A 24068-nucleotide genomic window follows, 5' to 3' on the forward strand; every position below is an offset into this window, starting at 1 on the left:
TAAAAGAAACTGGATTAGCATTTTGTGGAAGAGGTTCGATAATTTAAACACGCGAATGCAGACAATTAGATTATTTATTATGAAATTTTAGTATTTTATTTGAGTAATTCATTGATACAAAATATAAATAATATTCATTATTGGTTTAATATAAAATAAATTATTCTTCTTGGCCTTCAATTTCGCGTCGCCATCTCATGCCGAATTGGGCTCCAAAGCTAGGCTCCATCCGACCGGTAGGTGATTTTTGGAATTCAGTTTGCGCTCTCAGATATGTGTCCTTGTTAGGATTCCACTCATAATTAACTCCTGCATTGGGAGTGAAATGACTGAAATCGGAGGAAGAAACTCCTCCATGGGTACTGAGTTTCGAATTATCATCAGAAAAAATATTCTGGTTGTAGTCCAAGTTCATTTGCGGCTGTCCATGTTCAGATTTGCTCAGTGACGCGTCCACTGATCCTTGGGGAGAGCGACGGAATCTCATTCCGAATTGGGCTCCAAAGCTGGGCTCCATCCGGCCGGTAGGTGATTTTTGGAATTCAGTTTGCGCTCTCAAATATGTGTCCTTGTTAGGATTCCACTCGTAATTAACTCCTGCATTGGGAGTAAAATGTTTGAAATCAGGGGAAGAAACTCCTCCATGGGCACTGAGTTTCGAATTATCATCAGAAAAAATATTCTGGTTATAGTCCATGTTCATTTGCGGCCGTCCATGTTCAGGTTTGATCACTGATGCGCTCACTTCTCCTTGAGGTGAGCGACGAAATCTGTAGCCCTTTAAACAAAGTAATTTATTTTAATTAAATAAATGCATTCAAATAAAATATAAATTTTACATTAAAAGACTTACAGATGGCCATCTGGGAGGTCCAGGGTTGAATGGCGGTATCGGATAATTTATAGGCGGTCTAGGAACTCCAGTTCCTGGTCTTGAAACAAATGATTGAGCCTCAACGTAAAGTAATGCCACTAACAATCCAATTAGTACGAACTTCATTTTTATTTTTATACTCAAACTTTAATGTATTGATTATTTAAACTCAAAAATAATAATTATTATTATTATTGTTATTAGTATTGAAGTGTCTTTGCTTCTTAGCTTGACGATACTGATGCTCTACAAGACAATTCAAGCCTCTTTTATACTCGGCAATAAAAAACAAAGTCTTATTGCAACTAATAAATTTTCAGTTTTTATTAATCGGGGAATCCTGACTCCATTAATAGAAAGTTCAAAATTTATTATCAATCACATACTTTTTATTGACAATTTTATCCTCATAGTTATTCCCACGCGAGACAATTGATAACACAGCCAGGGAGTCCCACTAGTTTCGTCATCAATATTTCAATCATCTGTATAAACATTATCACTCATATATGTATTCACATATATATTCACATATATGTATAATTTATAAATATGAGAACAAAGAATACTGACCCGGAAAAAGGTGACAAATTTTTTTTTTGTTTCACGCTTCAATCAGAATTTTAAATTATTTAATTAATGCTATTAATTAATTAAAGAAACACACAATTCATTTATTAATATATTTTATTGAATTAAAAAATTATTTTACATTTATTTTTAAATAATTAACAGTCACCAAAATAATTACGTATAAAAAATGACATTTTTTAAATACTTTTCTCTATAAAAAGTACAGTATTATTAAGTACAGTTTTTATATTCAATAAATTGTAATTAATCTCGAAATTAATATTATTAATTGTAAAATAATTTATACATATATTTTAAATTGACAAGTTTACGTATTTACATGTTGTGATGTACTTAAAGTATTTAATTTATCACGTTTTATGGAAGCAGCATTTATTAAATGAAAAAAATCACCGGTTTATTTAATTAATTCAGTGATTACTTTAAAAGTTTTATAAATATTTTATATAAATATATTTTTTATATATAAAATAAAAATTACGTATAAATATTTTTAAATAAAAATATAAAGTCGATGATATGATTGGTAGTGATTAGAGGGCGGATCATGATTTATATATTTGTATTAATATAACAATTATTTTTTGGACATTATCGGTACTTTGTCGTCCCAATCCCCTTCAGGTTTGATAAATTCTAAATCACTGGCTTCATCTGACTCCGATTCTTGATCATCGTCGTAATACGGGCGGTTCAAACTCTGCTTCTGCTCTATTTCATCTGAAATAATTAAATATTAAATAAAATAGATCTGATTAATTAAAAAAATAATCTGCGGTATAAATAAACTAACAAACCTTTAGATCTATTAAATAATTCAACTTCTTTTTCATCATCGTCGAAGAAACTCGTGCCATCTCTGAGTAAACTAAATGCATAAGCACGTCGGTCATTTTTCTCTGATTCTTTTACTGATTGACAGTACATGTAGCAAACAATTCCAATGACAACCAATCCCATGCAAATGAGCGCTGAAAAAAAAGTATTTAATTATTTAAAAGTAATACATAATTAAATAATTGATTAATTAAATTACACTTACCAACGATGCTGATAAAAACAATTCTCGGGAGTCCCCAAACTTGATTATTTCTCGACAACTTGAATAAGACCCGCGTAAATTTATTTAATTCGGGTGTTGATAATGTTTTGGTGTCTGAAATATATCCTGGAGCTTCGACAGTAATATTATGACTTCCTGCGGGTAATAGCAACCACCAAGATCCAGTTTCACCGGAAACAACTTTATGAACAGAGTCATCATAAGAGATGACAGCGTTTTCAATGGGCTCGTTAGTCTCCGAGACGACGTAACCAGCGACTCCTTTCTCAATCGCGTATATTATCTTGAATAGACTGTTTTTATGATCGACCCAGGTATTGGTCGGCTGGTCACTGCTGCAACAGGTGACGTAGATGTCCATCATCAGGGTACTGGTCTTTAAATAAATATAATCCATCAGCGAATTCGGGCGCCCGCCGACCACGGCAGTGGCGCCGTGTGCGATACCTTTTGTTTCTGTGTGAATTTCATCACCGCACTTCTGATCAAGCAAGGACAGAGTTGGCAGATGTTGAATGTACGAGCTTGCGAGGTACTGGAATATTTCTTCGTCATTGGTCTTGTACTCGCGTTTCTCTCCGCGCTTATCACCGAACGGAATCTCTATATGCCAAGACCCGGTGTTCAAATTAATTGCCACAAGTGCCTGGATTTTTTTAAACCAATCGACAATCATCTGCGCATCTGGAGTAAGTGTCTCTTCAAGCGGGAACTCAATCCGCGACGGCTTTGTTGAACATGTGAGATTATTTTGGTGGTCTGGATACAAATTGGGGGCAATGTGAATTGTAAAACGTTCAAGTACGTCAGTAACGAACTCGTTTTTTTTGTAATTAGTGACCAAGTATGTCGCGAGATTGGTAAGAATTTCAGGAGTTACTGAAGCGCCGTTTCCAACACCCGCTGAAAATACTATCGCAGGCTTACCGGACAACTTGGTCATGGTACTTTGGGCTCCGATCTCCAGTGACATTACCACAGTACCCTGAGCAGTATGTCCGACAGTGTGTAGTCGAGAAACTGAAGGAAAACGTCCATTCAAATCATCCAGTATCCAGTTTACTGTATTATTTATAATTTTTTTACTCTCATTGAGATCAATAGACTCCACTAAACCGGAAATTACTTTTGACAATTCCAATTGTACTTTAACATCAGACATTTCGTGTTCTTTAACTTCAACGCTTACTGATTTACTCTCATACTTGTCACAGGAAATAGTCAGCGAATATATATTAGGTAGCATTGTTTTTATAAAGTACGCCATATTTTTAGTGACACCATAAACTTCATTGCCAATAGTGACCTTGGCTTGTCTTAATGGCTGACCAGCGGAATCGGTAACTTCAACTCGTACACCAGTAGTTAAATCAAAAAGTAATTCTTTTAGCGGCAATAAATTGTCGCGCCAAATTGTTGGAATTTTATCAGCCGATGGATACTTGCAGCATGATAATGATAATGATACCACTGGAATATGATATTGCTTTTGTATAAAATCACCTACAGCATTTGAGTCAACATTATCTAGATCACACTTTTCTTTGTGCATGGAATTTTCATATTTCTCAGCCAAACGTTTGTAGACATTCAAATCTTCTGTGTAACTGACACCTAAATTTCCCCCAAATATGTTTACAATAATGTCGTAATCCTCAGTGCTCAGCATTCTTTTGAACGCAGATGTCACAAGATCTGATTCGTTGCTGTTGTTCTCCAACAACTTCTGGCCAACCTCATTGTTGACTATGGGATTGCAATTGTCTGGGAGGCTTTCAAATCCTGGATCAACGCCAGGAATAATGTGAATGACGGCATTGTCAAGGAGTTTGACAATCGGAGGGTCTCCGATCCGGTCGCCAGTAATCAGATGATGAGCAAGCCGACGGAAAATTTCACGACCCACAGGCTGAGATGCGAATAAACCGCCGACTAATGCTATATGAATTTTCTTTTCCTCAGGCGCGCCCAGATTTCGCGTTATCTTCAGCGAATGTATCGCCATACTGTCAAGGGATTCTCCGGCTTTGAATTCAGCAACATCTGAATGCTGATTCTCAAACTCGCTCAAAATCTCGTTCAGTTTAAAATTAGTCAAGTATATGGGCTTTAAATTTATCAGCTGGCGGAAGTCGTAAGCAGAAGACCAGTGGTCATTGTCATCACGCATCAAAGTAAAATCTTGTCGGATTTCTTGCTGACGTGACTTACGACTCGATGGTACTTTTACTGTTTCGGTTAATGACTCATATCCTGGTGCACTTGCTGTCACTGTATAAGTACCAGGGACCAATAGCCGCCAGTAATCGCCATCTTTGGCTGTATAAATATCATGTTTTATTCCTTCGATTGATATTTTTGCGTGAGCTATTGGAGTTCCAATAGAAGAACTTACTATTCCATGAATACCTTTGCGGGACTGAAGCAATAAAAGAAAATAATAAATATAATATAATAATTATTAAATTAATTAATTAAGATAATTATATTATTTGCTACCCACCATCTCCACAAAAGCTAAAAGAGGTTCACGATTTTCCAGCCAGAAAGTTGGCAACTCTTCGGCTTTAGGATACTTGGTGCAGCCAATTTCCAAAGTTATTTCAAAGGCATTGCTGTGAAGGTAATTGTAGTCTTGCATGCCACCGGAAACGGAGTACCAAGCAGCTCCATTGGTGATGCCGTCAGGAAATCTCTCGTTCAAGAGAGAAGCCATCCACCTTTTACCAGGTGGAGGCGGGCACGGCTGCCCGAGATGCATCCGCGGGTGGGCATTCGAATACGCCAACGCCAGAGCTTTGAATACCGCGTCATCGGGACTCAGACTCGGTTCAGTTTTGCTTTGATCTGGCCCGTCATCGTACGGATAATTTGCTACAAGCGCACCGCCGTGAATGTTTGCTGATAAAACAAATGGAATACTTGCTATCCAGTCCATGACCGCCTTTGTCTCTGGCTCAGGATTTTTGTTAAACTAAAAATAATAAAAAGAAAAAAAATTAAAAGACGAAGTTTGATACTAAAGTTGGGTAAAGTAATCAAATATCCACCTCAGTGGTTCCATACTGATCAGGAAAATTTCTATTCAAATCAACATTATGCGCATTTTGTCGGCCAGTGATTCCGTCAACGTCTCCGAGCTTTGAAATAGCATATCCATCGGGATTCATGCTCGGCATCACGTGTAATCTGACGTTATCAACAATTTTAGTCACACGTTCATCAGTGCCGTAGTTCTCGCAAAGATACTCGAGTAATAACAACAACATTTCCCGACCAACGACTTCATTTCCGTGCATATTTGCAATGTACTTGACCTCTGGCTTATTGGGATCGTGTTTCCCCGGATTACTCGTTATCTCCATTACGTACAACTCCCGTCCTTGGACAGATTTACCAACGCTGTAGAGACGCGCAATGCTTGGATAAGACCCGTTTAATTCTTTTAGAAAATATTCCATTGCTGTGTAATTGTGATGGACTAATGGGATATCACGATAAAATCCATATTTATCACGAGCTCGAACAACTTGTTCTACTTTTTCTGAGGCTTGCGCTATTTTAATGAAAGTAAAAGTAAAAATAACAAATAACAAATAAAAAATAAATTAAAATTAAAATAATTAATTACGGGTGGAAAAGATAAAACAAACAAGGCATGGAGAAAATAATAAATAAAATATAATAATGATAATAATAATAATTAAATAAATAGGAATTGAGGGATGAAGGCTAAGTGATTAAATTCTAAAATGAATAAAATCATTTACCAATAAGAGCAAATAGAATACTTTATTTTTTTGTTCATTTTTTTGTTCGTTCACTTGACACCGATTGTTTATACATTTAATTATATCTTATTTATATTATAAGAGACATGAAAAATATTCATGATAATTTATTACATTTAACATTCATTTCTTTTTTTTACATTTTAAATTGTTGGTTTTTTATATATAAATTGCACTGCAATTGATAAACTTTGTAAATGAAAAATAATTATTATTTTCAATGGGATTACATAAATTTATCATACACTTACAATTTTTTTTAAGGATCTTATTAATGGAAATGTCAATTGAGTAAAATAATAGTTTTAAAAAAAGTCTTTGAAACGTCAGATATTTAATAATCAGATCTTTATGTCATGGTGTAGATATGTCTCTAATGTTATTTTAAAAAAATTTTAATTCTAATTTTTAGGTCTCCTAAATATATTTTTATCTTGTAAATAAATGTGATAAAATATCCAGACTAGGGATTTTTCTCCATACCTTGTTTATGTAAATGATTATTTGTAATTTAAAATTAAGTAACTGGAATATAAGTCTTTTAAAATTGTTCGATATAAGTAAATATATAAGAGTGGAAAAAATATTCCGTTGATTCCGAGCGATCGCTAATTTTTGAGAGCTGTAAAAAATAATAAAAATAAATAATAATATAATGGTGGGTTAAAAAGGTAGACAATTGGTTAGTAATCGTATTCCAGGGTGCCCATGTAACCATCGATTAGTCTTTCAAGCGGTGAATATTGTCGCGCTATAGGTATCAGTTGCGGATAATCCACATTTTTACCTTGTTCGTTAGGAGATACTGGATTTAATGTAAAGTTTAACATTGTCGGTTCATCTTTTTTTACTATCACCTGAACTGGATCACTAGGCAAGTATCTGAGTTTGAAAAAAAATTAATAAATAACTAAGTCTTGATTTTTATTTTTTTAAATTTTTATTTTACTTACCCCCAAGCGCTGGCACGCACGACATAATTACCCGGAAGCAGTAATCTCCAATATTCACCGCGGTTTGTTGTTGTTATATTGTGACTATTCCCATCAATATGAATTTGTGCGTCTCCTATTGGATAACCATTTGGATCAACCACCAAACCTAAATTTATAATTATTATTATTATTTTTCTCAAAAATAACCAGCGAGTTTTTGAATTCTTATGTACAAAAATAGAATCTTGAAAAGATGTCTAATAATTTTTGTTTTTATTTTTAAACAATAAATTATAAAAAAAAAAAATATTTGAAAAAATTGCTCCTGTAGTTTTTTAAATTTTCTGCATGTGCATACTTTTAATTTTTGTATTTCTTTAATTTATTTGTATCAAAAATGTTATCAAACAAAATCAGAAAATTTCTAATTGCCTGCTAACGTCTGGATAATTTTTATTTTCATATTTTATTTGAAAAATAAATAAATGAGATTTTTAAAAAAATGTTTGCTAGATTATTTTATATTTATAACAGTAGTTTTAAGAAAATATATATATATTGAATTTAAATATAAAAAGTGACAAATATTTATAGAATACCTTTAATCCCAATATGTGCTTGCTCTAAATATTTAATAAGAGATTCTTTATTCAACTGCCAGTGCTCAGGCATATAAGAAGCCGATGGATATTTACAGCAGCTCAATTCAAATGTTATCTCAAATGCATTTGATCGAGCGTAATTAAAATCTTGCATGCCACCCACGACTTCATACCTATTAAAAAATATCAATTTTATTTATCTAATTGCTTACAAATCCAACTCCATTAAATAATTTCATTTGAAATTAATTAAAAAAAATAAACAAACAAATTTTATTACCATTTAGCTCCATTGGTGACTCCACCGGGGAATTGCTCCGGTAGGCAGGCATTTCCATTACGCATCACCGGGTGATTGTCGGCGTAAATGTGCGCAAGATATTTGAATAGGTTGTCATCTGGTGATTTGCTTTCGATGCAGCATGCACGAGATGTACTAAAAACATATATTTTGATTAATTAAAATTCATAATAATGAACAACTTGACATAAAAATAAATGCTACCCAGAGTCATATGGATAACTAGCAACGACAGCACCTCCATGGAAGTTACCCGAGAGAACAAAAGGCTGGTTAGCGATCCACATCATCATAGCGACAGTTTCACTCTGTCTTGGTACAGCGAAATCAGGAATACGTTGAAACTGATCAGGAAAATCACGATTGAGATCAATATGTTTAGCGTTTTCTCGTCCAGTGTAATCATTCAGCGAATCGCAAAGTCCTTCCTGTTGGCAAATAATTTTTTTTAATCGACTAGTAGCAATAAAAATTGAAAAATCATTTAAAACCCACGTACCTTAGACTTTTCAAAACCATCTGGATTCAAGGAGGGCATCAGGAAGATGTCCGTGGTGTTGACCAGTCTGGTGACTCTCTCGTCGCGATTGTAATTCGCCAGCAGGTACTGGGCCAGGTAAATCATGAGCTGTCGTCCGACAGATTCATCACCATGCATGTTCGCGACATATTTAACCATCGGCTCACCAATGTCCCGTTGTCTGACGTTCTCCGAAATCTCCAGCACCAACAGATCGCGATTCTCTGTTGACTTTCCTATCGAATGGACCTTGGCTAGATTTGGATACTGGTTCTCCAGTTGACTGAACAATTCTTTTACCTCCTCGTAGTGGCTGTAGTGCGGCTTGATGAAGTCCTCGATTGGTTTATTCGTAAACAAAGTACCTGGTCCTGGTCCTAGTACAAACCCGCTGGCAAATGCCACCAAGACGTTTGATATTAAAAAAATATTGTATGACAGCATTTTAAATTAATTCCGTTGGCACTTCCTTTGAAACTGATCAGCAGTCGAGTTTACTGCTGAGTAATAAATGAAGTGAAAATCGATTTAATAAAACATCACTTAAATTTAGTATATGGATTTTGATAGTCGGTGATATTGTAAGTGCAGACACAATGGACGTAAACTAACGTCAACGATCAACGTCAACTGCTCTACACATGTAGCTGGAGATTGTGTGTGTGGAATTGTATATACATGTATCAGAGCTGGATATGACGTCTACACTTGTCTAAGTACATATTTATATATATATGTATCATCTATTGGAATGGACGATCACGGAACCAGCGCCTCTTCTGGAGAAAATATAACTAATGATTTTTTCTTATGATTAGAAAGTATTTAATCATGTAGCGACAACCATTTTTTAATTAATCAATAAATTTTATTTATTTAAATTGACGTTAATTTAAAAAATTGAATTTTTTATTTTAAAAAAATTAAACCCGCCATTTAGTAATTTAAATATTTGCTGCATTTAGAGGAACAGATTTTTAAAAATTTCTTTTAATCGTGACCCTGGAAATCAGAGGTCTCTAATTTTTTTTATTATTGATATAGTTTGTATTTTTAAAATATAAAAGTTGTTTATTACTTTTAGTATCATCAAAATTAATTTTTATATAAAATAATAATTTAAATATATACCATTTATAATAATTAATCTAAAATTATAGTAATTAAGTATTAAGTCATTTCTTGACAAATAAAGAAAATTAATTTTGAATTTAAAATCATAAAAAATAAAATAAATGTTGAAATTTTTATTTTTATTCGTTACTGTGACATCTATTAGTTTAAGTAGCTGTCAAAAAAATAAAACACTTGAAGTATTAAAAGAATATAGATACTAATTACTAATTACTAATTATTATTTACAGTACTTATAATTTATTTAATTAACTAGACATCCGAAGCGCTTTCCGTGCGTAATATCGCTGTACAGCTGCCTCGTAGACCTCTCCCACGGTCCTCTTTTCCCAAATAGACACTTTGGGTTTTTCTTCCTCAGGAACTTTAATTATTTTCTCTTCCTCAGCGACTTTGTCTTTAGACAATCCAGTTTTAACATCTTCCGATTTATCATCTGGTTTTTTATCTTCGACTGTCCCATTATCAGTTTTTTCAATCTTAACATTCTGAGTTTTTCCAGCTGGAGGCTCAGCTTGGGATTCAACTTTCTCTTCAGCCTTCTGCACACTTTCCTTATCATCATCATCATCATCTTCATCAGACTCTTCGTCCGAGTCTTTGATATTTCTGGCTCTGTACTGACGTTTGCGTGAAGCCGAAGCTATTTTAGTATTTATTTTAGCATCAATAGCTTTTTCATGATCAGAGTCCGACTCCATTGGTTGGTATTCTCTAGAAGAGTCCGAGTCAACTGCAAGATCTTCATCCTGATCAATATTTGACTCAGCTTTGCCAGCCTCTTCCTGACACTCCGATTCATCTTTAGGTTCATCTTCATGCTTATCTTTTTTATCAACAGTCTGAGAATAAAGATGACGATAAAATCCTGACATGTCCTGCTGCTTAGTAACGTCACCAATCGACTCCAGTCTGTCCATCTTTTCTTCTTCCTCTTCCATCTTCCTAAACTCCTCCAACTTTGCGCGATATCCCGAAGTAACGAAACTCTCTTTATCAGCAAACATTTCACCTTCAGCTTCGCGTTCCTTCTGGACCATCCTCTCGATCCTGTGTTCCTGTTCCCGCTTTCTACGTTCAGCAGCCTTCAATATATTGTGAATATACTTTGGCTTCTTGGCTTCCTTCTTAACATTAACGACTTTCTCTTCCTTAGCTCGTTCCATGTCATCATAAATTTCATCGTACTGATAAATAGTCGGATCATCATCAAGTGCCTTCTGCATGTTCAATTTAGTCTGTTTTTTCACACGATTTTTTTCACCTTCAGCTTTTAATGTTTTTTTCACCCAATCAACTCCACCATCTTCTTTGTCAGAGTCATCGTCATCTCCAAAAACATTTCCAACTTTAGGTGCTGACAATTGCGCTTTCTTCGGCACGATAAGGCCATATCTAGTTAATTAATTAAAAAAAAAAAACATTATCATTTAATTATAAATAGAATAAAATTATAAAACATAAATATTTTTACTTACTGCTTATTACTTTTATCCATTTCAATAAAAACAAATATTTATATTATCGTACTGTAATTAAGTTTATTATTATTATTTTAATTCATTTAATTATCCTGCTCTTTAAAAAAACAACTTTGATAACAATAATAAATTCTACGAGGTTATAAACACGAGATTTTAAAAATAAACCGCGAGGTGCCGTGCGCGCGTTTGAAAAAATCCGCGGGAAAGTTTGAATAAAAAATTCGATATTAATTCCAATATGTGCTGCAGTCTGTCAATAAAATTCAATACTAATTAAAAACGGCTCATTAACCTTCAAAAAATTTACTCTATCGAAATCAAAACATCTCTCTTCTGCTTCTATCAATAGCCAGGTAATTTCATCATCAAAACTTTCAGATAAATTTTAAAAAATTATCTTTCTTTAAATTCAACAAAATAATTATAAGAATTTAAAAATTTTAAAGATTTAATAAATCATATGGTTATTTTTAGTCCCGTAATAATTAAAAAAATAAATTTATCACTTTATTAATATTTACTTATGCATGAGTAATGTAGCAGACAATTTACAAATTTAAATTAAATCAATTGATAATTTATAATAATGAAATTTAAAAAGCGCGCGCGGATTTAACTATCAAAATATGCATTTTTAATTTTTACTTCTTACAATTTATTCATTCATTTTAAATTTAAAAAAATTCACAATTTTCTGCTGCATTTACACTCATTACTTGTGCACATCTAGATAATAAATCATCTCAACTGTCAGTCATCTTGAATCACATGCACGGAATTATCCTCTTCCATCGCCATCGTTTTTTTTTTATTTTACGGTATGTATTAAACTGTTATTGTATATTACCATTCATACTGTGGTTAACCTCCTTGATACTAAAAAATAATACATTAAATAATAATAATAACATGAATTTTTTAAATGACATTTGTTTTTTTAGCTCGTGATATTTATTACTCAATCCGGTGAAATATTAAAAATTAAATTTGTTTAGTAGTTAAATATTTAAATAAACTAAATTATGAGTGCTGGTATAAAAACAACGGAAGTGGATTGTGATGATCCTAAATATCGTATAAAACCTTATCAACAAATGGTTGCATCATGTACTGGTGCACTTGTTACTTCAGTATTTGGTAATTTATTTATTTATTTATTTATTTATTTATTTAATGAATAATTAATTTAATTATTTAAATAATTTAGTTACACCACTGGATGTCGTCAAAACACGGTTGCAAGCTCAACAAAAAGCCATGTTGTCAAATAAATGTTTTGTGTACTGCAATGGGTTGATGGATCATCTGTGTCCTTGTAATGGAAAGTTACCAGCATGGATGAGAGAAAATGGAAAATTTACTGGCACGATTGTAAGCTAATTTATTATTTATAATTCTTATTATTTATTATTTAATTTATTATTAACTTTAAAGGACGCGCTGGTTAAGATTTCAAAACGAGAAGGTTTTTTTTCACTGTGGAGTGGACTGAGTCCGACTCTAGTCCTCGCTGTACCTGCGACTGTTGTATATTTTGTATCTTACGAGCAGTTACGACTGAACCTAAAGGATTATTATAATAGAAAGTATAATAAAGATGCTGTGAATAAAGAACAGCCTTTTTGGATACCGATCCTGGCGGGAGGCACAGCTAGAATTTGGGCTGCGACGTTGGTTAGTCCGTTGGAACTCATCAGGACTAAGATGCAATCTCAGAAATTAAGTTATAGAGGTAATTTATTTTTTCTTTCATTTTTTATAATCACTTGAAAAGTACGCAGTAAATATATGGTAATTTATTGTCAGAAATCGGAGAAGGATTAAAAACAGTTGTCAAATACGGCGGAGTATCAGGACTATGGATGGGTTTGAGTTCGACTTTATGTCGTGACGTACCATTTAGTGCCATTTACTGGTGTAATTATGAAGCTATTAAAAAAATTATCCCACCTGCACAACATACATTTTCCTTTAATTTTATGGCTGGCGCGTTGGCTGGTTCCGTAAGTGAAAAGTTTACTACGATAAATAATTACAAAATTAATTATTTTAAATAAGTATTTTTATGTAAACAGATCGCAGCATTTTTGACGATTCCTTTTGATGTCGTTAAGACTCACCAACAAATTGAAATGGGAGAAAAAAGAATTTATACTGGTAATTATCTGAGTAATTTGTAGACAAATCATTGTTTAAAATAATTTTTTGCAGAAGGTAAGAGACCCAGTATGTATTTTTATATTTATGTTTACTGAATATGGATATAAAAATACAAGGAATGATTGGGTACTAGGTCTTTTACCTTCTTCGGAAATTATTTTATTTGCTTGTAAATAAAAAAAATGTCAGGTATGTCTGCTAATGTCAGTATCATTGATTATTTATTTATTTATTGTTTAGAAAAACCAGGAAGTAATAATAACAGCAGCTTTACGAATATTGTTAAAAGAATTTATCGGCAAAATGGAATCCAGGGTCTTTTTACTGGACTGACACCACGAATTATCAAAGTAGCACCAGCTTGTGCCATAATGATTGCTAGCTTTGAACATGGAAAACGTTTCTTTTCACAATACAACCGCGCTTTAGCTTACGAAGAGGAGCTCAAACGAAATAATATAAATTTATGAAAATAATAATAAATAAAAATATGTAGAGTATATTTTAGGCTAATGACTTTATGTATAAATAATATAATAAATATTTCATATTCTATTAATTAAATCACTGAGATTAATTTTCAATAATTTAAATTTTCCCGCTAAATTTTTTAATTCAAAATGGCGGGTCGTGAGCTGTCAGATAAATTGGTTTTTGCTCGTTAAAATCACCCTCCAATAAAATCATTATAAACAAATAATAATTTGTGTAAAATAGTTAATTTAATAATTAGATAATTTAATTAAATTAATAAAATATATTTGAATTTTATTGGGGGAATAAATTTTGAAATTTCGCTGATTGAAACAAGAAATGCAGACGTCATAACCTTAAATCAAGTGATACATCTGTTTTAATTGTAATTTTATAAATAAATAGACAATGATTATTAATTAGAATTTAGTTAATTAATTAATTAATTGATTTATTGGCTGATTGATGACTTGATTATATTTTTAGAAAAAAAATAAAAACTGTCAAGTGAATCATGTCGGGGAAAGGTAAACTAAATGTTAAAAAGACACCTGTAAAAATTCGTGATAACAAATCACAGGCACCAGTACAAACAGCAGACACTAGTTCTGATAGCGTGGAAATGTCATTTGCGCTGTCAGTGATAAAAGTATCGGAGAATAGTAAATTACTACCGCGTTACACGAGTATTCTTCAACGAACAAATGAAGACAGCGTTGGAATGGAGGACTTGGACACCCTGCAACTCGAGTTGGAGACTCTGCTGTCATCAGTGGTGGTAAGAAGTCGTCTTCTTCAGGAAGAGATAACGTGTTTGACATCCGCTGAAGAACGGCGCGATAAACGATCAAAGAGCGGCAAAGGTTTGTCGTTTGAAAAAAAATTACGGGATGAAAAGTCACGAATAAAGGACACATATTTCAAGGGACAGTCGCCTTTGTCAACAAAATTGTTGAAAGCCAAAGCGCTGGCTGCTGGTAATTCCGCGAATCAAATCGTACCAAATCCTCATGAAATTGTCCGAGTTGAAGGTTCAAAAACTGACGTACCAAAATTATTACTGCCGAAAAATGACACTACTAATAAATTTTGGGCGTCTGTTGATCCTTACTGTGCTGATATAATGCCAGATGATATCAAATTATTGGAGGAACTGATAGCGACCCACTCGGATCTTGGTGAGTTTAAAAAAATTCCTGCTCTGGGGAGACACTACAGCTACACGTGGGCACACAATGATTTGCTCCAAGAAGAAGAAGCGGGAAATCTTAATCGTGATAAGAAAAAAAATCGTACGGATGTGTCTGCATTGATGTCCAAGGTTGATAAAAAGACAACTGGTATCGCTGGACCTCTGACCCAACGACTGGTATCAGCATTGATGGAAGAAAACGTCTACGTTCCAAATAATAGTGATAGTAAAGTATTCAGAGATGGTGATCCGCCAGTGCTACGCGACCTCACCATTCAAAATTCAATGAACCTCGAGATGCGCATGCACAAGGAGCTGGTGGAACAGGGCATCCTCGAGCCAGACTCGCACAGAAAGAACCAAGAGGACGATGAAATACTTGCTGAGATAAAACGCTGCCAGCAAGATCTTTTGACATTATCTAGTCACAACGTGGTCCAGTTGAAGCGGCTGCTGAGTCTCGCCCAGGAGGAGAGCAAACGACAAGCACTCAAACGAAAAATAAGCGCTATCGATAGTGAAGTTGTTGAGCATTACAATAAGCTGATAACGTCCAAACAACGGAAAGTGCCTTTGACTAAAAAAGAACAGGACAAGGCATGGGCAAGTCTCAGGGAACGCGAAGGTCTTCTCCAGCAGCTCAATGTCTTGCCGTCTAATAATATCGGAGAACCTGTCAGTAGTAATGTCACCACCTAGCGAATTTAATTGTGTATTAAATAATTAATTGATTTAATAAAATCAGACAATTGTATTTAAGTATTTATTTGATTAATTATTTGAATAAAACCCTGATTTATTTATATTAACGAGTTTTTTTTTTTTTTAGAGAAATTAATTTGTCTCTGCTGTTTATGGTCTAGATTTTTATTTAATAAAAATTTATGGAAACTCGAGTAAAAAAAAAATTTTTGAAACCGTAACTTTTATTAAAATAAATTAAATTTACTAGTATTGGAAAAATCTCAAGTTATTGGAGTTTTATGGCTTCAATTTTTTTTTATAAGATTTCTAATTTAATATATCACGTGTAAGTACCATGAAGACATATTTTTTTGCCACGATAGATTTTTTTATTTGGAAACAAGAATACAAATTTGAATTTTGAATTTTTTTTACGCGCTTTTACGGCTGCTGGAGTTGGAACCGGGAGTCGCAGGGCGTAGAAGAAATTCCAAATTCGAGAAAATTTTTTTATGCTTTTAAGACTCCCGGTGTCTGCTGTGAACCTAAGCGCATATAAAAAATTCAAAATTCAAATTTGTACTTTTTGATAAGAAATGAATCGTTTGACAAAAAAATTTTTTTTTCTACATCTTGGGACCTGTAAGGCGAAATTGTTATTTTATCGCTCACTATTTCCACCAAATTTCTTTTTTAACTGTAATTACAACATTTTTAATTATCAATCAGCAACAAGACTTCAAAACTCATCAATAAAATAATTAATGATCTTCAGTCTTGTAAGGACTGCAGGCTGCTATTTAAATTTTATTTAAAAAGATGAGCGGATATCAGGTGAGGACTGTCGTTAAAATTACTTATAATTATTAATAATAGTAATTAATATAAATATATATTATTTTTTTCGTACGACTGGATGTTTATTTAATTTTTTTCGATTTTACTGTACATATTCCTCTCAGAGTTACCGCAAAAAGGTGCGTACGCGACGGTTTAACAATGATGAATCGTTTAAAGTTAACAAATGAGCTTTATTTAAAAATAATAATTAATAGTAATTAACATTAAAACCGTACGACGCAATGAAATAATAATAATAATAATAATATTTATAATTTTTTATTAATTATTAAAGTAATTGATTATATGGGGCGCGCACGTGCTGCATGTAGTGTATGCAAAATTATACAAACGTCGACAATTACGATATTTTTTTTTAAACAATAAACTTCTAATCGTTTAATTAATTATCATATTTTCTTTAAATATTAGTACACTGAAATTTAATAACTTTATAACAATGTGAGTTATGCTACATGAGTCGGTAGGCCATGAAATGATTACGAGCCACTGGATGGATTCGCAACGGCTCGCAACTATTTTATTGAGCTGTTATCAATAAAATAAATCAGTAGCCCCGTGTTTATTTTATTTATTTATTATGTTTATTTATTATAAATTGATGATGTTATTATTATTATCATAATTATTATTATTATCATTAATGAATTGTTGCACCGTCGCGCTCCAACCAGTACTACCAAGAGTCATCGGCTTTAATAATTTCATGGACTCCCTTGGAACCATAGACAGTCGTCGTCAAACTATTTGCAAGCAAGATGACGCTGCCTTGGCAGTGACGCACTAAAACTATCGGTAATTCGTATGGAGGATTAACGGCTTAGAAGGCGAACAAGAGCAAGAAAGCCATCATAAGACAGAAAAGACCCATGGCTTCGGACAAGGCGAATCCCAAGATGGCATATGAGAAGAGCTGCTGTTTAAGTGATGGATTTCTTGCGTACCCGATAATCAATGAACCGAATACTGATCCAATTCCGGCACCTGAAATTTTATTTTATTCATTAAATGTCTGTAATAATAATAAATTAATGAAGATATGAATTAATTGATTGAGGATTTAACTGATTGAAGGATAAACTGATGAAGGATTAACTGATGGACTGGAGTGTAGTAGAGAGTGAATGGTTAGAATGCAAACAGTAAAAGGAAAGCAATCATCAGACAAAATAGACCCATTGCTTCGGATAAAGCGAAACCAAGGATTGCATATGCAAAAACTTGTTGTTTAAGGGTAGGATTTCGTGTGTAACCAATTATCAATGATCCAAATACTAGCCCAATTCCAATCCCTGCAAGATATCACCAGTAATTGTCATGTGAACGAAAATAAAATCAGGATTATGTAATTGTTGCATAAGAGACGGTGTATTGTTTTAATAGGGAAATTTTTAGGTGGTTTTCCAAGCTATTATATTATATTTTATTTACCAGATCCAGCTACTCCAATGGTAGCAGCACCAGCGCCAACGAATTTGGCAGCTGAATCGATGTCACGGCTTACCGCGGAGGTCTGGAAGCTGCGGATCACTGGCGACTGAAACAAAATTATTTATTTGCTAATTAATCATCAATTGTTGAATGATTGCCGGTGCACTGATGATGCGCAAATGCAAAAATAAGTTAAGTTTAATTGATTAATATTAAAATCAATAAAACTAACCAAAGACTGGTTATATAACATGAGCCTCATTATGCAATTGGTTAATTTTCAAGTACTCGCAGATACTCACCAAACAAGCTGGAGTTTGCCTCTGGGTTTCCTGCAAGGATTGACTTTGGCTGATTACTCCACTGCTGAGTGGACGTACGTAACTTTTGCTACTGGCGACTAACTGAAATAATTCAAATTTCAAAAAATTTTATACATGATATATATTTTTTTTCGTGCGTCGACACAAGGGATTATGTAACCGCGTTACACTAGGCCACTATCGGGCACTTTGACTAAAAAAAAAAAAGAAGATTTAAAAACTACTTACAGCCGATCTGGCAACTGGGGCAATGAATCGAGTGCAGGCGAACATTTTGACGTTGTTTGTTTTAGTTTTATGTCTTGTTGATTCAAATGCCTAAAACAATAAAACAATTTATATTTTTTACAACCGGGATTTATAAATTTATCTCAGTTGCCGCGTTACAAGTTATCAATTTCTTTTTTAATATTTCGGATAAATGATCAGTCAGCGGTTACGTAACGTAAATTAATAACTCACGTGAATAATTACAAGTAAATATTAATAATAAGTTATATGTTAATTACTAAATATATTTATCAATGATTTATATAAAAAAAAAATTAGTGATAAAATTTTTCAAGTGAATACGTAAGTCCATGCGAGTTGTCGGCACACCATAAAATGGCCGAACCAAAGATTCATTTCCGTTTAAATCTAGATTTAATTTTTCCACTAAATAGATTGATAAATTTATTTGAAATAATAATTATCATCATTTATGGGAACTTAATTAATTAAATTATCACGACACGTACTGATATTAATTAAATACTTATAAATTCACTGACAATATATATTTTATAAATTAAAACATAATTTTTATTACTCACTTGCCAGTACAACAGGCGGTGACTTACCAAAGAGCAGTGTCGAGGAACAGGAAAGAGGACCCGGCTTTTGGAATGTTGAATTGGTGAAGACGAGAATTGATAGTGAGGTTCCCTAGGACCTATCAGAGTGCTCTAGCCAACGGAATACGAGGATTTCCGCTGAGACTTTTATTCACCACTTACCACACCCTGGGTCACTTTATCGACCACCCGAGCAGAGACGAACTCTCCCGAAGTTCCTCAGGTTAACAATTAGAAGTCAAAATAAATCCTAATTACTTGACATCTGAAGATCATTTTTGACATTTAAATTAATTGATGACAGTTTAGTTGCTCTGTAATTTAATAACTCAATTAATTATTTGAAATTATTGACAGTTGTCAGTGTATTTAATTTATAATTTTTCTTTTACAGTAATTATTTAATTGTCAACTTGACTGTCACCTTAAACTTATCATTGATATGGCCGTATTTATGTTGAACGTTTGTAAATTTAATGCTTGCGGTTTAACATTCAAAAGTTTAGGACATTTAATTCAACATATTGAAGAAACACATATCGGTAATTAACTCAATAATTATTTTTATTGTAATTATTGTATTTATTTTCGCTGTTATTAATTATTAATTGAATTTTTTTGTTATTATTGTGGTAGAGTTTGGAGGTTATCTGGGCACGAGCGTATTTTATATATTTAAATAATCAGTAATTAGCAATTGATGTTTGACAGTTGATAATTAAATGAAATAAAATATTTTTATTTTTTAAAAAATAGACTATGATCCACTTGTCGTCGAACAGTTCGAACAACAGCAGCCACAATGTATACCACTTAGTTATGCTCTACGTTTCCTCACCGATGCAGCCAGAGAAAAAACACTGACGAGAAACAAATCAAGTATTTCGACGTCCAAGTGTAAAAATGTCACGCCAACAGGTAGCTTTTAATTTATTTTTTAATATCTGGGCAAATTGTTTGCCGGTAAATGAGCAAAGTCCGGGACATGATCCGGGTGGTGGTAAAATGAAATATAAAATTAAAGGAAGCGAAGCCGAGGAAGGAGAAGACCTGACGAGTGGACCAGAGGACAGCAATGACTCGTGGGCGACATCCGAAGAATTTTCATCGGACTACATTCTACGATATGGGAGCAGGTACTGGGGCGCATAGCGGAGCGCTTACTTAAGAAGAAAGAATCACCTGCCACTCGATTATACGCTTCTTATTCCCAGGGTTGTCGGTCAAACAATAATCAATCAGAACAATAATAACACGGATAAGCCGTTCGTTTGTCCAGTACCTGGATGTAAAAAGCGTTATAAAAATGTCAATGGGATAAAGTATCATTCTAAAAATGGTCATAGAGACAACGGCAAGTACGTTCATTATATTCTTCTTATTCACCACCAACCGTCTGACATTTTTATTTTTACTTCTTAATCTTCACTATTTCTTTTATTTTTTTTTTTACTTTATAAACCAGACACAAAGAACTATACGATAACTATTTTAGGGTCCGCAAGCCGTTCAAGTGCTCATGTGGTAAGAGTTACAAAACAACGTACGGCCTAAAAAATCATGCCGCAATTCAGCACAATTGCAACGCCACAGGATTACAAATAAAATTACCCAATAAATCATTTATCAAGACTGGAAGTGAATACGACAATTTAATCTCTGTTATTGAAAGTAATGTCGCTGGTAATTGCTCTGGAGATACTAAAATTTCTTTTAAGGTTTCACCTTCACCTTCATCATCATCATCTTCTACTTCTTCTTCTTCTTCTTCATCAACAGCAAAAGTCAAAGTATCAGCAATTGAAGATCACGGTTACATAAAGTCAGTGCTCACTGAAGCAGAAGTTGTTGAATGCGATGACAATGATCTGGGAATACTTACTCCGGCTTCAACTCCACCGCTGACAGCCCAGGGTGTTGTCAGAAGTGATCACCAACAATTAGTCGTTAACGGACGTAACATACAAAAGTATTTTACTGGTACATCTAAAGGTAATACTCAACGTCGTAATGTCAAAAACGAGTACTAAGTACTAGTCATATATAATAATAATAAATTACACATGTCAATACATTGGACGTCGTTTGAATGAACTTATTTGTAAGAGTTCATGCTGCTACATGCATGTCTTTGACGTTAAGTCTTTAAAGCTCGCGTATGTCATTTAAATAATAATAATTAATAAATAAAAAGAGACATTAATTAACAAACAAATGAAACAATTAGTAAATATTGTACATTTGAGCAATTATTGTATTATTACATGATTATTAGTGTGTCTTAAGTCTTTCTGGGATAACTAGCAACGAATGCCATGTGGAAAAATTAATATTGATTAATTAATTACTTAATTGATTAAAATCTTTTGCGCAATCGTATGTCGTACGAGTGCTCAATCTTGATAAAGGTAAAAATATATAAATATATATATGTATATATTTATATTTCCTTGGCTTTTAAATTTCGTTTGCTGTCGTAACTCATGGATACTCATATTGTGATGAAATTTAAAATTTAAAACGCCTGATACTAATTATGAATTTAAATATTATTGGATAATTTATATAGAGTTTAAATAATATTTGTTATTACATTCATAATGCTATTTAAATTTTAAAAATAAATATATTAATTGGCTCCTGTAGCTATCATTCAAAAAATTTTCATTGTTTGTCATTTTATATTTTTTTTTTTTTTGTATTTTAAGTTGATTATTAAATGTAATAATATTAATTACATTCATTTGTAGGGTACTGGGAATTCGGATTTGTAGATTTTATTATTAATATATTAATAGTCTTTTAATATATATATAAATATAGATTATTATTATATTTTTTAAAATTGCTAGTGTAGGAAATCTTTTAAGAGGGAACGTGCGGTACTGATAAAAATTCGTAATTTTTTTTAAACCACGCGGATCTTAATGTTAATACTAGATTTTTTTTAATCATCGCGACGTCAGTAAAAAACCTCAGTTTTGACACGCGGACCTGATGTTTGAAATTTTGTACCAATTGACAACTAGAGGGTCATGTAATCGGAGATCGTTTCTGCTCAGACTGGATTTAAATTTTAGATGTGAATTTAAAAAGTAGCAAGAGATTTTCTACTGACGATAAATTTATGATTTTTAAATACAAATACATTAATTGTTTATCGTAGCAGGTGCCATAGAATTTCATACAAGAACAATTTTTCTGTACACAAGAAAAAATTACTGTCCATAGTAAAATGCAGCTGTACATTTTCAAAACACAATAAGAGACAAATTTTTTAGATTTTTTAGTTCCAGGAGTCTTGTATTTTGAAATTGGGCAGCCAAATTGACAACGATTACAAATTACTGTAATCAGGGTGGTCATAGTAATTTCTCCTTGTGTTGATTAAAATTTCTGTCGGGTCAACATAGTCTGGCTTTACGCCATTAAATTTTAAACAAGAATAATTTCTTCATGCATGGCACCCGCAACGATATTAATTAAAGTTATTAATTACAAGCATCATTACGTCCTTGTGGTCAGCGAAGTACAAACGCTATTTTTTGTTGTTAATTTTTTTTATCTTGATCTTTTTGTTGCCTAGTGTACATACATATCGTATAGTTAATATTTATATAATCTCTTACTACATATAATTATTAGTATTATTATTATTATTCACGTATTAATTATAATATTTATTTAAATCGTACGGTAAATATCAAACAAGGCTTTTATCGATATTGTGATATTAGAAAAATATGCTATGCCTAAAATAAGATAAAGACCTGATAAATTTATTATGTGCGCACTCTTCCACACGTGTTATATATTTATCTTTCTTCATACCTATAAGTATATTTATATATATATTTATTTTTAATAATTCTTTTAATTAATATATTAAGTTACCACTGTGTTAAAAGCGTTTAATAATTCGCGAAATATTTAATAATCTGTAAACAGCGATCGTTATTTATTGCAATTTATAATTATAATATATATTCATATATATATATATATTGTCTACACAATGATAATATATAAGGCCTGGACTTTATTTGATTTTACACTAATTTAATTATAATGTAATTATTATTATCGATGGTGCTATCAACGAAAAAATTATAATAGAACAAATATTTTGTGTAATTATATTTCGATACCGTAAGTATTCAGCCTATTTACATTAATGTTTAATTAATTTATTTATTTATTAATTATATCTTATAGTAAATTATAACGAATTTTTTTTTTTTCATTTTTTTTTTTCTAGTGAATTCAAGGACAGCGTAAATTAACATCATTTTCAGGATGTGAAAATTAATAATTATAGGAAGACTTCGACCATTATCTAGAATCACGAAAAACTAAAGTTACTACCCCTCTTTTTTTTTTTTTATAAGTAAACAATTGAACTAATTAATGTAAAATATTAATTGTAATTTAAAAACAATTAACAAGAGCGAAATAAAAAGCATTTATTTATAGATGAGTTTAAAAATTATTATTAGTAATAATTGAACGTTTAATAATTAAATATTTTTCATTTAAATAAAACGATAATGACAATTTGAATTACAAGTTATTAGTATTTAGCTTCACGAAACGGTTCTTTATCACTAGTAATAATAATAATAGTAAGCAAAAAATATTTAAAGCAACTGAGCCAAGGCGTAAGTACTCCGTCCACGATCTCAATCCCGGCCATCTAGTTGGTTTACACATAATACTATAATTATTAATAAATAACCAACCAGCTTGTGTAATTAAGTTTAAAAAATTATCTTAATTTATTATTATTAATTATAATTTTTTTTTACGTTA

The 24068-nt window shown here is 32.3% G+C and overlaps 7 protein-coding genes across 10 annotated transcripts; 3 read left to right on the forward strand and 4 right to left on the reverse strand.

Moving 5' to 3' along the window:
- Positions 1-56: 56 nt before the first annotated feature.
- Positions 57-1131, reverse strand: LOC103571697 (uncharacterized). Its single transcript, XM_008549947.3, has 2 exons — positions 854-1131; positions 57-778 (listed from the first exon to the last, which is right to left on the reverse strand). The coding sequence occupies exons 1-2, from the start codon at positions 998-1000 to the stop codon at positions 161-163; spliced, it is 765 nt and encodes a 254-aa protein (XP_008548169.1). The 5' UTR covers positions 1001-1131; the 3' UTR covers positions 57-160.
- Positions 1132-1714: 583 nt separating this feature from the next.
- LOC103571699 (carboxypeptidase D) lies at positions 1715-9390 on the reverse strand. The gene is made up of 11 exons (XM_008549949.3): positions 8660-9390; positions 8365-8588; positions 8140-8295; positions 7857-8032; positions 7276-7423; positions 7110-7204; positions 5582-6087; positions 5035-5505; positions 2511-4950; positions 2266-2439; positions 1715-2188 (listed from the first exon to the last, which is right to left on the reverse strand). The coding sequence occupies exons 1-11, from the start codon at positions 9122-9124 to the stop codon at positions 2046-2048; spliced, it is 4998 nt and encodes a 1665-aa protein (XP_008548171.1). The 5' UTR covers positions 9125-9390; the 3' UTR covers positions 1715-2045.
- A 522-nt stretch (positions 9391-9912) lies between these two features.
- On the reverse strand, positions 9913-11431 carry LOC103571700 (nuclear speckle splicing regulatory protein 1). Its single transcript, XM_008549950.2, has 2 exons — positions 11293-11431; positions 9913-11209 (listed from the first exon to the last, which is right to left on the reverse strand). Exons 1-2 carry the CDS (start codon positions 11310-11312, stop codon positions 10063-10065), a joined length of 1167 nt encoding a protein of 388 aa, XP_008548172.1. The 5' UTR covers positions 11313-11431; the 3' UTR covers positions 9913-10062.
- A 143-nt stretch (positions 11432-11574) lies between these two features.
- LOC103571701 (probable mitochondrial glutathione transporter SLC25A40) lies at positions 11575-14016 on the forward strand. 2 transcript variants are annotated; one of them, XM_008549951.2, is made up of 8 exons: positions 11575-11651; positions 12029-12116; positions 12240-12435; positions 12506-12669; positions 12733-13030; positions 13105-13301; positions 13374-13455; positions 13699-14016. In XM_008549951.2, the coding sequence occupies exons 3-8, from the start codon at positions 12321-12323 to the stop codon at positions 13926-13928; spliced, it is 1086 nt and encodes a 361-aa protein (XP_008548173.1). In that variant the 5' UTR covers positions 11575-11651; positions 12029-12116; positions 12240-12320; the 3' UTR covers positions 13929-14016. The 2 variants fall into 2 exon arrangements, with proteins under 2 accessions (XP_008548173.1, XP_053598150.1); XM_053742175.1 differs by lacking the exons at positions 11575-11651; positions 12029-12116 and having other exon boundaries at positions 12130-12435.
- A 71-nt stretch (positions 14017-14087) lies between these two features.
- Positions 14088-15878, forward strand: LOC103571703 (transcriptional adapter 3-B). Its single transcript, XM_008549952.2, has 2 exons — positions 14088-14317; positions 14419-15878. The coding sequence occupies exon 2, from the start codon at positions 14447-14449 to the stop codon at positions 15821-15823; it is 1377 nt and encodes a 458-aa protein (XP_008548174.1). The 5' UTR covers positions 14088-14317; positions 14419-14446; the 3' UTR covers positions 15824-15878.
- Positions 15879-16703: 825 nt separating this feature from the next.
- LOC103571705 (ATP synthase lipid-binding protein, mitochondrial) lies at positions 16704-19349 on the reverse strand. Of its 3 annotated transcripts, none has more exons than XM_008549955.2 (5): positions 19266-19349; positions 18652-18741; positions 18403-18504; positions 18101-18206; positions 16704-17653 (listed from the first exon to the last, which is right to left on the reverse strand). In XM_008549955.2, exons 2-5 carry the CDS (start codon positions 18694-18696, stop codon positions 17490-17492), a joined length of 417 nt encoding a protein of 138 aa, XP_008548177.1. In that variant the 5' UTR covers positions 18697-18741; positions 19266-19349; the 3' UTR covers positions 16704-17489. The 3 variants fall into 3 exon arrangements, with proteins under 3 accessions (XP_008548177.1, XP_008548176.1, XP_053598398.1); XM_008549954.2 differs by having other exon boundaries at positions 19239-19325; XM_053742423.1 differs by lacking the exon at positions 19266-19349 and adding an exon at positions 18886-19016.
- Positions 19350-19463: 114 nt separating this feature from the next.
- Positions 19464-21924, forward strand: LOC103571704 (juxtaposed with another zinc finger protein 1). Its single transcript, XM_008549953.3, has 6 exons — positions 19464-19575; positions 19654-19801; positions 20016-20177; positions 20284-20395; positions 20474-20617; positions 20755-21924. Exons 2-6 carry the CDS (start codon positions 19702-19704, stop codon positions 21287-21289), a joined length of 1053 nt encoding a protein of 350 aa, XP_008548175.2. The 5' UTR covers positions 19464-19575; positions 19654-19701; the 3' UTR covers positions 21290-21924.
- The last annotated feature ends 2144 nt before the right edge of the window (positions 21925-24068 follow it).

The sequence above is a fragment of the Microplitis demolitor genome, chromosome 10 (assembly GCF_026212275.2).
Source record: "Microplitis demolitor isolate Queensland-Clemson2020A chromosome 10, iyMicDemo2.1a, whole genome shotgun sequence".
In the NCBI taxonomy this organism is placed as follows: Eukaryota; Metazoa; Arthropoda; class Insecta; order Hymenoptera; family Braconidae; genus Microplitis; species Microplitis demolitor.